Source organism: Engraulis encrasicolus, chromosome 19 (genome assembly GCF_034702125.1).
Source record: "Engraulis encrasicolus isolate BLACKSEA-1 chromosome 19, IST_EnEncr_1.0, whole genome shotgun sequence".
Classification (NCBI taxonomy): Eukaryota; Metazoa; Chordata; class Actinopteri; order Clupeiformes; family Engraulidae; genus Engraulis; species Engraulis encrasicolus.
Window position 1 is genome coordinate 16,305,006 of NC_085875.1, and position 15,000 is coordinate 16,320,005.

Genomic DNA, 15,000 nt, shown 5'->3' on the forward strand with positions numbered 1-15,000 from the left:
CGACAGTTGCCTGCCTATAAGAAGTTGAACCAAATAACCTGCATGCTCCTCAGAGAGCTTTAAGAAGTTACTCCACAGTAGTAAAGTGAAACCTCCCGAATGGTTCTTTGTGTAATTATTACAGTGTTAAGAGTCTTGATGTGCAGTGCATGATGTGATGATCATAGGATCCCAGGATCATAGACCTACCAGACCCAGGGGGATGGGGACATGTCTCAACCCATTTTTGAAAGACATGATTTGTCCTGTCCCAATAAAAAAATACTCTAACTTTTTCGAAATTGTAGGCTATAAATGTATTTACTTTATATAAACTTCAAATTCACAAACAAATTTAATGTTGTGTGCCCCACCCCACCCTCACCCTAAATCCTCACAGTCAGTCTGCTCCGATGGGACCTGGGGTGCATTTCTGGAAAGCGTAGTTTCTAACTATGTTAGCTACTTCGTTGGTTGCAATGCAATTTCCCATTGGCAACTACCATAGTTGCTAACTGCTAACAACTACGCTCTCCAGAAATGCACCCCTGGTGCTCTTTCTCTGCGGTGTCACAGTCAGGACACCAGATAAAGAGCCACTGAGTTGCTGCCAGGCAGAGTGTAGCCATTGGCCAAGTCTTGCACACTTATAATCTAATCAGCTTGTGTGGTGGAAAAAACATGTTCCAAGTGGCCAAACCGCTGTTTGTTTGTGTTTGTGTGTTTCCCTCTGGATGAGATCACGAGTTGCTGTGGTGCGGATTACAGACATCTGAAAATGCGCAGATTGTTTTGGAAATTGTTTTCAAAAACCTCTATTGTGGTGTGGAGGACGAAAGGGTGGCTAGAGAGAGAGAGAGAGAGAGAGAGAGAGAGAGAGAGAGAGAGAGAAAGAAAGAGAGAGAAGCAATCGTGTGTGTTTGTGTGGTGTCAGCAGTCCAGATAAACACACACACACACACACACACACACACACACACACACACCCACACAAACACACACACACACACACACACACACACACACACACACACACACACACACACACACACACACAGGCAAAGTAATATAGGACCTGTGTGTTCCTAGTTCACTCCCCATTTTCTCCGTGTTTGGGTGCTTGGGGTACTTCCTAGAAAAGCTGTTTGGAGTGACCTTAAAGGGCCTTTCCTCTTTCCCCTAACCTCCTCCACCCCCTCTACTCCTTCCTCTCATCCCCCCTTCCTCCTTCCTCTCCTCTCCCCCTCTCTCTCATCCCCCCTCTCTCTCCTTCCCCTCCTCTCCCCCTCTCTCTCCTTCCCCTCCTCTCCCCCTCTCTCTCCTTCCCCTCCTCCCCCTCTCTCTCTCCTCTCCCTTTCCTCTTAGTTCAGCACATGGCTCAGGCTGTTTCCCAGAATGCCTGCCGTGGCATGCAGAGCCCCCACTGTAGAATACTGGGACAGGAACAGGGGAAGTGGCAGATTATCAGATTGAAAGGAGATATAGGTCTTGTGATCAATGGAAAATATTTAAATAACATTTGCTTGGAAGAAATGAAATTGGAATTTAACTTGAGATTACGTATCTGCTCGCTGGTCGAAATGAGAGAGAGATGCTGGAGATGCTGCACACACATTTGCACGGCAGAACTTAAAAATAGAGACCTGGATATCACTCAGAAACTTCTGCAAAGTAAAACGGAAAAGGAAATCAACGGATGAAGGATGAAGGAAAAGGATGAAGAGAAATCTGCACTGTGCAAAATGAAATCCGTAAAAACACATTTGCATGGTAGGAAATAACTAAAAAGACATCTCTCATGCACTGCCCGGCAACCTGCAGTTTAGAATTAGTAACGGCAGTTCGCCTAACTTATTCGCACGTTTGACGCCTGACAGGTTATAGGGAATTAGTTGCAACCCAATCAGCCAATCAGAAAAGAGGATTCAGCTGCGTAGGCAGATAAATGGAAATAAATAAAGATGACGAATATGTACATGGTACAAGATTAAGTGGAAGTTACCTAGAAAGCCTGAAGGCGTGTTTGCATGGCAGACAACACAGTAGGCCTAAATACGTAGAAGTAGATTGCTCATAGACATCTGTGTGGGAGTGCAGCCAAACCTGCTCCCCTGCACACCACTGGACTGAGTGGGAGACAAATCAAAACACTGCTTTAGCTTTCCTCCCTCACACACACACACACACACACACACACACACACACACACACACACACACACACACACACACACACACACACACACACACACACACACACACACACACACACACACATGTGCACACACATACGCACGCACGTATGCACAGACGCACGCATGCACTCATGTGCACACACACACACACACACACACACACACACACACACACACACACACACACACACACACACACACACACACACACACACACACACACACACACACACACACACACAAACACACACACAAGGCAAGAGTTCCTTCTTTCCTAGAGCTCCGTTGGTGTCCTTCCAAACCGCAGTGTATTTCTAGGCATTTGTGAGTTTCCCTACACTGAGTACAAACACATGTGGTCCAGGGGCCATCACAAGAAAGATAAACAATAGCACTGCACTGCTGTTCCCACTGGCAAAAACTGAGGTCACTGTCAGACAGACACATACACACGCACGCACGCACGCACACACGCACGCACACACGCACGCACACACACACACACACACACACACACATACACACACACACACACACACACACACACACACACACACACACACACACACACACACACACACACACACACACACACACACACACACACACATATGCACACAGACAAAACAGACACACACGCATGCATACACACACACACACACACACACTCACACTTCTATCTGACAGAGTGTGTGTAGTGTATTGTCCTGATGTCAATACCAGAGGAATGTTGAACTTGGGGAAGGCATTCAGCAGATGCTTTCAGGGTGGCGTGTGACTGTGTGGTGTTGACAGCCTGTAGGCCTACTCTGTGTGGTTGTGTTGTTTGTGTGTGTGTGTGTGTGTGTGTGTGTGTGTGTGTGTGTGTGTGTGTGTGTGTGTGTGTGTGTGTGTGTGTGTGTGTGTGTGTGTGTGTGTGTGTGTGTGTGTGTGTGTGTGTTCTAGTGTGTGTGTGTTCTAGTGTGTGTGTGCGTGTGTTCTAGTGTGTGTGTGCGTGTGTTCTAGTGTGTGTGTGCGTACGTGTGTGCCTGCGTGCATACGTGTGTGCTGCTGATTGCCTAAAGGTAGTTGTGCAGTTGTACTGTAGTTGTTTTGTTGTTACAGGCATTTGTGTCCAATTGTGGCCAGTTTCCCATGATGATGGAGTGGAGCAGAGTGTTTCATGCCAACATGACATCTCTGGCTTGAAGAATTTCAACTGTGTGTGTGTGTGTGTGTGTGTGTGTGTGTGTGTGTGTGTGTGTGTGTGTGTGTGTGTGTGTGCGTGCGTGCGTGCGTGCGTGTGAGAGAGAGAGAGAGAGAGAGAGAGAGAGAGAGAGAGAGAGAGAGAGAGAGAGAGAGAGAGAGAGAGAGAGAGAGAGAGAGAGAGAGAGATTACCAATGTATCTTCAACCAATGCTTTGGCTTGCTAATAAAGCTTCTATGAATTGAATTTAATTTAATTGAGAGAGAGATGAAGAGGAAGAATGTTGTATGCTGTGTCTGGCTACTGAAACACAATCAAATGCAGATGTTACAGAGGCAGACCACAGACCTTGACAAGGTCTCATCCACACACACTGCGTCCACGCTCTCAAAAAAAGGGAAAAAAAAAGAGTCTCATCCATCCTATCTCTTTTTAAAAGTATATTTTTGGCTTTTCAAGCCCTCATTTTTAGTCTTTATACGAAAGAACACAAAAGAAAGGTGGTGACAGGAAGCCAGTTGGGAGAAAGAGACGGGGAAGGGTTGGCAAAGGGCCCGGGTTGGAATGAAACCTGGGTCAGCCGCATAGTAAATTCTGCAGTGCTCATTTAACACTTAGAGAGTTCATTTGAGTCCATTTGGACTTAAATGAACTCTGTAAGTGTTGAATTAACACCACAACATTTACTGTGAGTGCCCTACCGTTAGCACCAATCCCGTCTTGTCCACACTCAGAGCCAGTCTCAACGCCAATGCCCTGCAAGAAGGAAGGGTAGGGAGAGACATGAGAGAGACAGACAAGGAGCGGAGTTATGACCACATTGTCTTCCAAATTGTAATCACCAAGACCTATCTGTTACGTTACCCAGTAAGACACTGGCCCCTGTTAAAAATTAGCTGACAAATTCCAAGACCGAGTCATAATGTACTAAAGGCCTTGTGTGCTGTCATAATGTTGTAGCACTGTGGTACTAAAGTTTTTTCAGTGACTATTAGAGCTTTCTACTGGTGGGACGGTGTGTAAGGGGCTACCGGCTCTGGATAATGTCAAATAAGTGTGATATGATGTAGGCCAGTGGTTCCCAACCTATGGGTCGGGACCCAACCTATGGGTCGCCAGAGATCCGCAGGGGGTCGCGAAGCCCTTTTGATTTTAAGGGGTACCATATATAGCCCATGTTGAATGAATGACAAAGCATTTATGCATATATATGCATAGAAGCAACAAAATGTAAGTGTTACATTAAACATTTATTCTATATTTGACCGAAGACGAATTGAGGAAGGTTGGGAACCACTGATGTAGGCTATGATATATGTGTCATACCGTATGATGTAGTTGAGTCTTTCCAGCAAAGTGTGAACAGGCCAGACTGCGGACCCATCTACACAACCGTTACATTGCGGCTGCAGTGGCTGAGCCTCAGCACAAACTGGAGTTCATGCTGCACTGTAACTGCAAGTTCATGCTGCACTGTGATTCCATGATACTGCACCGGAAGTAACAAGCAGTCAACGACATAATGAAATCAAAGTAAATATTGTTGATAATATGTTTATTTGAATGTAATATTTCCCAAGTGAAAGTAATAATCCTTCTGTATAAATATGCTATACTGGCTTGCAGACACACATACACACACACACACACACACACACACACACACACACACACACACACACACACACACACACACACACACACACACACACACACACACACACACACACACATTTAAAGAGAGAGAGAGAGAGAGAGAGAGAGAGAGAGAGAGAGAGAGAGAGAGAGAGAGAGAGAGAGAGAGAGAGATCACTAAGTCCATTGACTAGATCAACCTTTTACAGTAATTACAGCATCATTACAGTCATTGTGGACAAAAGGGGCCTTTGCTGCACCCGAATCCTCACAGCCTACAGAGAAATGGCCACCTGACCTGAAGTGACCAAGGCCAGTGACCAATTCTGGCCCGGAACAGACCCAGTAACTATCTGGTTCTATACGGTGTGCTGTCCCTAAGCCAACAGTAGGCTGCCCACGCTAGAGGAGCAGTGCAGTTGTTCACACAGCCCCCCCCCCTCTCTTTCCCTCTCTTTCACTCTCACTCACACACACACACACACACACACACACACACACACACACACACACACACACACACACACACGCGGCTCCCAGTGCAGTCGCCGACTCTCGTTCCATTCTCTAACCCCATTATATATCATCACTGACTCAGGAACGCTGGCTGGCTGCTTGCCAAGACTGCCACGTGAGGAGGACCACAATTGTGTGTGTGTGTGTGTGTGTGTGTGTGTCTCTCTGTGTGTGTGTGTGTGTGTGTGTGTGTGTGTGTGTGTGTGTGTGTGTGTGTGTGTGCTTAAAGTAGACAAGGAACCAGAGAGCGGGAAAAAGGGGGAAAGGAGAGAACCTTGTGCATGTGAATGTCAATGTGCCCCTGCATATACAGTATCCTATTGCATAGGCATATGTCTGTGTAGGTCATGTTTACGTGTATGTCCTATGTTGTCTATTGCATGTGCATTTGTATGTGTGTAGTGTGCATGCAGGCATAGTGTGTGTGTGTGTGTGTGTGTGTGTGTGTGTGTGTGTGTGTGTGTGTGTGTGTGTGTGTGTGTGTGTGTGTGTGTGTGTGTGTGTGTGTGTGTGTGTCTGTGTGTGTGTGTGCGTGTTTGTGTAAGTCTATGAGAATGTGATATATATGTGTACATGTGTCCATGTGAATGTTAATGTGTGTGTATGTACTGTATGTATTTGCATGTGCCGGCATGTTTTATTGAAAATAGATGAATGGAAGGGGTGGGGGACAAAGAGACGGGGGGACAATATGAGATTAGGGTGCGGAAATAATCTCAGGCCTGCGTGACAATGCTGGTGACAGATATAAGAGCAGGTGAGGTGAGTTGCACAGGTACTATAAGGTAAACACATACTATAGTAGGTGCGGTGCCCCACCCTATCTTTACTTCAGATTCAGTGTGTGCGTGTGTGCGTGTGTGTGTGTGTGTATACAGGTAAGTAAGCACATACTGTCGCTGCCCCACCCATCTCTTTCCTTCAGTTTCAGCCTCACATGGTGTGTACTGTATACGTGCCCATGCAAGTGTATGTATAGGCCTATATACTGTATATATATATATATATATATATATATATATATATATAGAGAGAAAGAGAGAGAGAGAGAGAGAGAGAGAGAGAGAGAGAGAGAGAGAGACTTGACTTGACTTTGAATGAATCCATACAATCTAAAAATGCAGACCAAATTATGATTTATTTATTTTTAAAGTACACTTATAAACACTAGCTATTGCTTTACTGATATGGAAGAACACAAAGGCTATGCTGTGCTTGGTCTGAATGTCACCATGAGAAAATCAATAAATCAAACAAAACAAAATGCTTTATTTTAAAGGAAAGCACCTTCTGGTTTGGAAGATGTTTTTTTTCCAGTCTTATGAGCAAAAAAGGAACTGCAGCAGCCACTCAGAGAACACGTGGTTCGACTGTTTACCAACCAACCAGACTGCAAAACCCACCCTCGTGCGCTCCCATCGCCATATTTACGCAGGGCAACACAACGCATGAAAGACAGATACATAAGGCGTGTATTTGCACTCTGCATACCAATGGTGAATAATGTATCGATGCTGATGATGTTTCGCTGGTTCCCACGGGGGTCTTTGGAGGCAAAAACGTGTAGTAGTTTTCAGACTGCCCTCCGATTGGTCGGCGGGAGGGGTTTACACCCAGTAACGTCACCGGCAGAGGCAGGGACGGGCTTCTTCATTGAACGGAATTTCGAGTGCGGTTTTAAAGGCTATTGCGGACGCTGTCAAGGATGGACGTTTCCAAACGTGATGCCTCGACTCATTGATTTGGAGGAGGATTTCAGAAATACAAAAATATTCGCTGTCGAGTTGATGGTGGGAGGAAGAATTCTGCTTTCGTGGCGCTCACCCTCGAGAATGTAAGTATCCATAGCCATCATATTTGATGCCGTCCTATTTTAATATGCAGACCATGAACGAATGGTTTATTTTCTTGACCTGCATCGTTGGTTATTTTGCCGTATCGCCATGGTTATGTGTGAAGGACATCCACTGAGAACTGGACGTTGTTGACAATTCCGTTTGTGCTGACTATGTGACGCGCCGTGTTGATTGTTGAGATTGTAAACACCAGCTTGCTTCGTATTCTCCTTTGGAATAACCATTGGAATAACACTGTCCTCTTCTCAATACCCTTCAGGTCATACCCAACCACAAACAAATCCATTGACTTCAGAGATTTGACGCCGTAATTTGCTGTCAATTGGGGCTTATGTGAATCTGAATGTGTTTCTGAATGTAGCCATCTTTCTGGACAAATTAAACGGAGGTATTTTGGCTCTGAATGTAGTGTTTGTGTGCTGGCGATGGCTCTGTAAAATGGTTATTGCAGACGACAAGGGTTCATGTGTTGACCATGAACATGTTTTCTGGTTTTCCAGTGATGACATTGTATTAACTGGGGTGAATGACTAAGTGCCCAGTGTGTTATAACCTATTGCAACATGCACATGGTTGGTGTTTTCAATGGCACTGTGGGAGGATATGTTATTGTGCTGTGACCTTAACTGTTGACAGTTCCTGTAAGGTTGTTCATGCTGAGTGTGTGAAAGGTGCTATTTGTGTGTGTGCTTGTGTGTGTGTGCGTGTGTGTCTGTGTCTGTGTCTGTGTGTGTGCTTGTGTGTGTGTGCGTGTGTGTCTGTGTCTGTGTCTGTGTGTGTGTTTAGGATTGTGTGTCTGGGTTGTCTATGGTTGTGTGTTACGATTGCGTATGTACTGTACGCATGTTGGGGTTAGCTAATTATTATGTAATTGTGCTCCTATGCCACAGTAACAAGCTGTGAATTGGGCATCATGCTGCTGTCCCATAGAAGCCTGTGCCCAGCAGCACGCTACTTTGGGAACCAGCGGGCACAGGCACAGTGGGCACTGGCAGGCAGGCACGCACACACACACACACACACACACACACACACACACACACACACACACACACACACACACACACACGTGCGTGCGGGCACGCTCAAAGCCTGGAAAAGAACATAGGGGCCCCCAGGGTTATTTGCAAAGGTGGCACTGGTGAAGGTGGCATAGCATGGCACTCAAGGGTTGTACATGCCCGCCATGCAGAACATGCTGCTGGCAAACAAACAAACACACACACACACACAGAGATACACACACACACACACACCCACGCACGCACGCACGCACACACACACACACACACACACACACACACACACACAGAGGTACCCTCTGGATGGGAGCACTATTCAATAGCTAGGCACACACACACACACAGATGCGCGTGCCTGCCAGTCCAGAAAGACTATTCTAAGAGCTTGTCGGATTCACAGAGGAGCCTTGGAGGATACTATTACCTTTGGTGCCAATGGGAAGGGGGGTGGTGGGCGCATGAACACACAATACCCAAATGCCAATGTGTGCCCCCTTGCAAATCCATAGCCGGGTAATGACGTCTCTGACACTTACACTTAAAGCTCAGGTGACACTGGAGACGAAGACCTGAAAGACAGACTAAGACCTAAAAGGGAGGTTTCCAAAATGGTGTCAGTGCATCATCGAGTTGTAATAGGGTGAAAGTCACTTTTGAAATCGTCGTTTTTTGGCCTGCTGGGGTGATCAGTGCTACGTGGGTTTGAAGGAATGAGTACACTACTTTTTGTACTGAAATATAGTCATTGAAAACAAGACTTTACTCACATAGTGCTACACTACTGCAAGCCTTTAGTAATACATTATGATTTGATATTTGCTATTTTGGTAATAGCAAATTTATATCATTTGTTGCACTATCCTAATGCATTTAAATGTTGGATTAAACGTTTCAGGTGTAAAGCTACCACATAATCTTGTCAGTTTCAGTTAGGATTTTGTTGCCGTGATCATTGAATGAGTTGCACATATGACAGTTTGAGAGAGAGAAATTGCTGGATCATCTGCTTTGCAACACACACTCTCGCTTTATCATTGGACATGTAACAGCTTGCCTTTCCCTCTCTCTTGCAAGCTCAAGTGTAAGCATTTAAGAGCAATTGCACTGTACTCTTAACCAGCCTAGCCCAAAGGTGTGCATACAGGATCTCATTAGCTTATGGAGAATTTCTGTTTTTACTTTCTTGGCACTTTCATCTGTTAAGACAGAGCGCCTGCTGTACATTTGCTGCTACCAGAATAGCAATAGCCAAGTCGTTATGTATTATTTGACCCCTTAGTGCAGGCGCCTCTGTTGCAATCTTATTGTCACCAAAATAGTAATGACCAAGTCCTTAAGACTCTTAAATATGACATATCAATGTTGTTTTGATGTAGTAAGTTAAAGCTTTTCCAGCAAACAGTGAGTGGGGATTGCTGGTGATCCCATCTGCATGAATTAAAAGGCTGTGGCATGAACCATAACATGTTGCACTTGAAAAAGGATGAAGGTCCAAAACGTCGTGCAAGTAAATCACTGGAAGCATTAACAGTGTTGCAGACTTCTATCATTTATGACATGCACCACCCTGCTATAAATTTGCTATTACCAGAATGCCAATGACCAAGTTGCAATGTGTTGCCAAAGGCACTGTGCAATGTTGAAGTAGTGTGGTTCTATTGTTTTTCCAACGACTATTACAGTTTTCCACCAATGCAACAGTGCGCATGAGGAGGCTATCTCAGTATTGTGGGGTGAGGACAAGAGAGCACAGATTCATGTTGGTCGGAGTTGTATAAAGTAGAAGCGGAAGTACTGTTACTGTAGTGCTGTACAGCTGTAATGCCAACAACACTAGTATGATATTACGGTAACACTTTATTTTAGGGATACATCTATTAGCACTAATACATACGATGTTAATGCCTGCATAAGTAAATTGTAAGGCATTTACTAAGCAAAAACTAAGGCCTACTAGGTCCTTACTAAGGTTAAATTGGTAATAATCCCTTATTGTGCATGAACAAGGCATTTGCGAATTCATGCTTAACAAATGTATGATTTTGCTTAGTACATTCCTTACAAGTTACTTATACAGGCACATTGTATGTATTAGTGCTAATAGATGTAACCCTAAAATAAAGTGTTACCAATATTACATACAGTAGACAGCTATGCAACATCTTACTACTTGTACAAACTTCAAAAGAAAGAAGTTTACCGCACACTTTCTTGACTTTATGCTCGTTTATTATAGCAAACAATAAACGAGCATAAAGTCAAGAATGTGTGCGGTAAACTTCTTTCTTTTGAGGTATTTAACATTCCTGCGTTTACCAGCACCTAGGAGCTGTGCATGGAACTTTGAACTGTATCTTACTACTTGTGTTGTAATTGCATGGTTTTTCATGGTTCTTCTACTCTATGCAACTGTGATGTTGGTGCAGGGTCAAACAACTTTGTTACAGCCTAGGGAAATGTAGGCTAATGAAGTAAATGGAGTCAAGTCAGCACCAGCAGTGCTCATGAACACAGAGTTAACATTCCAGTGAATGTAGTATTCATAAGAAGTCAGCCAGTGGAAAGTGGGAAGGCTGGAAAAAAAATAGTTGGGCTGAATGAAGTCTGTGTGTGTGTGTGTGTGTGTGTGTGTGTGTGTGTGTGTGTGTGTGTGTGTGTGTGTGTGTTAAGAGCCCTAGTAGTATAAGATGAAAGCTAACACATATAATTTTGCTGTTCTGAAAAAAAAATGCTGTCTGCGGTGTGTTATATAGGCTTTGGTACTGATATTGAGCAGTATAGCTCGTAACAGCATATTGCAAAAAAGAACTATGAACTATGAACGAAACTGTCACTGTAATAAATTATGAACAAACTAGGTCATTTTGAAATATGTCAACTGAACTTTCAGTTTGTTCCCCATTGGAAATGAACTTTCCCAACACTGCATGTAGGGCTACACCATAGGCAACGGTTGACATTCAAACTGTTTAACTGCAACGTAATAGGCTGGAATAGCTGTGTCGCCATCGTGCATAACCCTCCCCAACTCTTCAAAAGGGGGGAAAAAACGTGCTACTCAAATAAAACAAGCTAGAGAGCTGGCTCAGGCAGCTCGCCAAGCTGCTAGGGTGTGCAGGGTTGCCAGATGAGGCTGATGATTTCCAGCCCAAAAAATGCTCAAAACCCGCCTAGAGGCACTAAATCCCACCCAATTCTATTGATGTCTATGGGCAAAATTGGGCGGGTTTTCCTGCAAAATTCCATTTTTACCCGCAGACGGCCATTCCAAGCAGCCTAATTTGGCGGGAAACAGCCCAATCTGGCAACACTGAGGGTTTGTTGAGTTCACTAGGCCAGGGATATACAGTGCAGTCAGTGTAGATGGGTTATTATAGGATCTCCGCTGTTTACCAAGCTTACCAGGCCATAGATGCAGTACTGCCCTACAAATGCAAAGTGCAGTAAGTACATGTTTCATCAAAATTGAGTTTAGAGTGAAAATGGTCTTCATTACACCTCCTTTATCTTGTGACTAGGCCTTATGGTCCAATGGTGTCCCATTTTAAAGATATTACTACAGTATGTCAAATTTGCAGTAGCTACTCAATATCCAATCTAATACCAATACTTTGAAGGCTTTTTTAAAACTTCAGTTTCAATGTTGACGTAGTTTCTGCACTTTGCCTTTGTGGGGCAGAGTAGGTGAGATGGGATGAACAGTAGATGAGGTGGGGTCATTGGGATCAGGGGATATATGGGTGAGGTGGGTGCTGGGCTAGGTGGGCTGGTTAGGGGAGGGGAGGTGAGCCTAATTTGTCCCTCGTCAGGTGCATTTAGCCAGGCTAGGGTTGGGGTGAAGAGTTCAATGGTCTCGTGTTTCCTCCTCATGTTGAAGCATAATGAAGGAAGATCGGGGATAATAACGCTCTGTAATTGCCATGTCATCCTCTGTACTGCACCGTACGTCTTTTGTGTTGTGTCTGCCAGCAACCATCACAGTCCCCACCGGCAGGTAGACAGACACATCCTGCTGTCTCTCTCATCTGCCGTAGAGTAGAGTAGTAGGTTTACTGTTTGCATACACCAGGCAGAGAGAGAGAGAGAGAGAGAGAGAGAGAGAGAGAGAGAGAGAGAGAGAGAGAGAGAGAGAGAGAGACAGAGACAGACAGACAGACAGACAGACAGAGAGAGAGATGATAGAGATGGTGGACAGGAAAGAGATAAAGGAGACAAGAAAAGAGAGATGGACATGCCAATGGGGAGAGCAAGAGCGAGGGAGAGAAAATACAAAGATGGCAGAAAGAGGACAAAGAGATAGGAAGCGAAGCCATTACGAGCTCTAAATGTTTAAAACAGCCCTCGTCTGGCAGGGGCAATCACTTTCCCACGGCTGTTTGGGATTTTACGCCCCCTCTCCAGCATTAAAAACACACGCACGTTGGTCAGTCTCTCGCTCTGTCTCTGTCTCTCTCTCTCTCTCTCTCTCTCTCTCTCTCTCTCTCTCTCTCTCTCTCTCTCTCTCTGTTTCTCTGTCTGTTTCTCTCTCTCTCTCTTTCTGGTGAAATTGAATTTACTTGTGAGTCTGTATGATGTTCTTTCTCTCTCTCTCTCTCTCTCTCTCTCTCTCTCTCTCTCTCTCTCTCTCTCTCTCCTTTCCTCTGGCAAAATAAAGTGTGTATTTGTTTGTCACTGACACAAGTCTGTATGATACTGTTGCTGATGACACTGCTGTTGATGTTAATGATGATTAATGAATGATGTTAATAGTGGCACTGCTTGTTGTTTGTGAGTGAGCAGCTGTTTGTTAGTGAAGGAAGCCAAAAGGCATTTGAGGGCAGTTTGCAGAGGCCAAGGCCAGACGCTACAGTAGCTGGATGGTGGGTGATTGAGGGTTCTGTGTGTCTGTGTGTTTTTGTGTCTGTATTGTAAATATGAATTGAATGATTTTCTCTCTAGCGGACACAGACCAGAAATTATAGCATGCGCGTCAGCCAGTACAGTTGAAGAATAAAGAAACACAACAGAGCAGTAGTACTTCATGTTTAGTCAAGGATTCCCCCTGCTCATAAAAGGAAGGAAAAAGCAGAGGCACTCTGAGATTTGAGAAAAATATAAAAAAGCCTTTAATTTAAAATTCAGTTTAAAAGCACATGGGCCTTTTTGGACCTACACCTCACCCGGTACAGATGAGCACCTGAGTAATATTACCCTCCAAAGACTCCTGAGCGCTTTAAGCCCTTTAGTGTCTTCCCCCTGCTCATGCTCTCTCTCTCTCTCTCTCTCTCTCTCTCTCTCTCTCTCTCTCTCTCTCTCCCTCTCTCTCTCTCTCTCTCTCTATTTCTCTATCTCTCCCTCTCCCTCCCTCTCTCTCTCTCTCTCTCCCCCTCCTTCTCCCTCTCTCTCTCTCTCTCTCTCCCTCTCTCCTTCCCACCATCAGTCCCAGACCATGAACTACGTGGGCCAGTTGGCGGGCCAGGTGTTTGTGCAGGTGAAGGAGCTGTATCGGGGACTGAACCCGGCCACCCTGTCGGGCTGCATCGACGTCATCGTGGTGCGGCAGCCCGATGGCAGCCTGCAGTGCTCCCCCTTCCACGTGCGCTTCGGCAAGATGGGCGTCCTGCGCTCACGCGAGAAAGTGGTGAGTTGTTAACACATGCACGCGCAAACACATGCACGCACAATAGGGCTGTAACGATATTGTATCGAACCGAGAAATCGTGATACACAGTCACGATACTGTATCGTGATACAAGGAGGCAGTATCGTGATACGCCCTTTTGAATTTTTATTACCCATTAGTCCAGAAAACAACCTTATGATTTAATGTGATAGTGTTTCCAAACTTCAGTGGAGATACATTTCAGAAATCGTGGGGTGTATCGAATCGTAGGTCAAAAATCGTTGCTACGAACCGAATTGTGAGTGATCGTTACAGCCCTAACGCACAAACACATGCACGCGCAAACACATGCACGCACACACACACGCATGCACGCATGCACACATGCATGCACGCACGCACGCACGCACGCAAGCCTGCACGCACGCGCACACACTCACACACACACACACACACACACACACACACGCAAACACACACAGACAGTAGGCGGAAGCAGGTTGTGGGTCCAAAAAGCACCCTGTAGCTAGCCAACTAGCGACTAACCAACAGCTCATGAAGAAAAGTAATCACATACAGATTCACAGTCTCTCTCTCTCTCTCTCTCTCTCTCTCTCTCACAGAACTCCATTTATTGGTTGGGTTATATCAGAGAGAGTTGAGAGGGAGAGAGGTTCCGTTGGCCCATTGTTTCCTGGTTCTACAATTGCAGGGAGGGGGGATCCCCCTTTAGGCAGACCTAAGGACTGTTCTATTCAATGCTAGGAGTATCATGACAAGCCCCTTTAGGCAGACCGGAACCTGGTTATGTTAGGTGCCCATAGCAACCTATTACATTGGCATATCTGTATACTTAAAGAATCTCTGATTATATTGCTGAGGTGAAGAGGTGAGGTGTGCTCCAGCTTAGTTCAAAATGGCTTTTTGAGCCTTCTAGCTGATCAGGTCAACACATAACAGCCCATTTGCCATTCTCATAGGTTCATCAGTCATACGTACAGCTGATCTAT

General features: G+C 45.1%; 1 protein-coding gene across 1 annotated transcript in view; it reads left to right on the plus strand.

The window, feature by feature from the left end:
- lpin1a (lipin 1a) overlaps nucleotides 1-15,000 on the plus strand; it is a 72,916-nt gene that overhangs the window by 12,685 nt on the left and 45,231 nt on the right. The window contains exon 2 of the mRNA XM_063184115.1: nucleotides 13,808-14,008. Within this exon, the coding sequence (XP_063040185.1) occupies nucleotides 13,808-14,008 (201 nt within the window). The remainder of the gene's footprint in view (nucleotides 1-13,807; nucleotides 14,009-15,000) is intronic.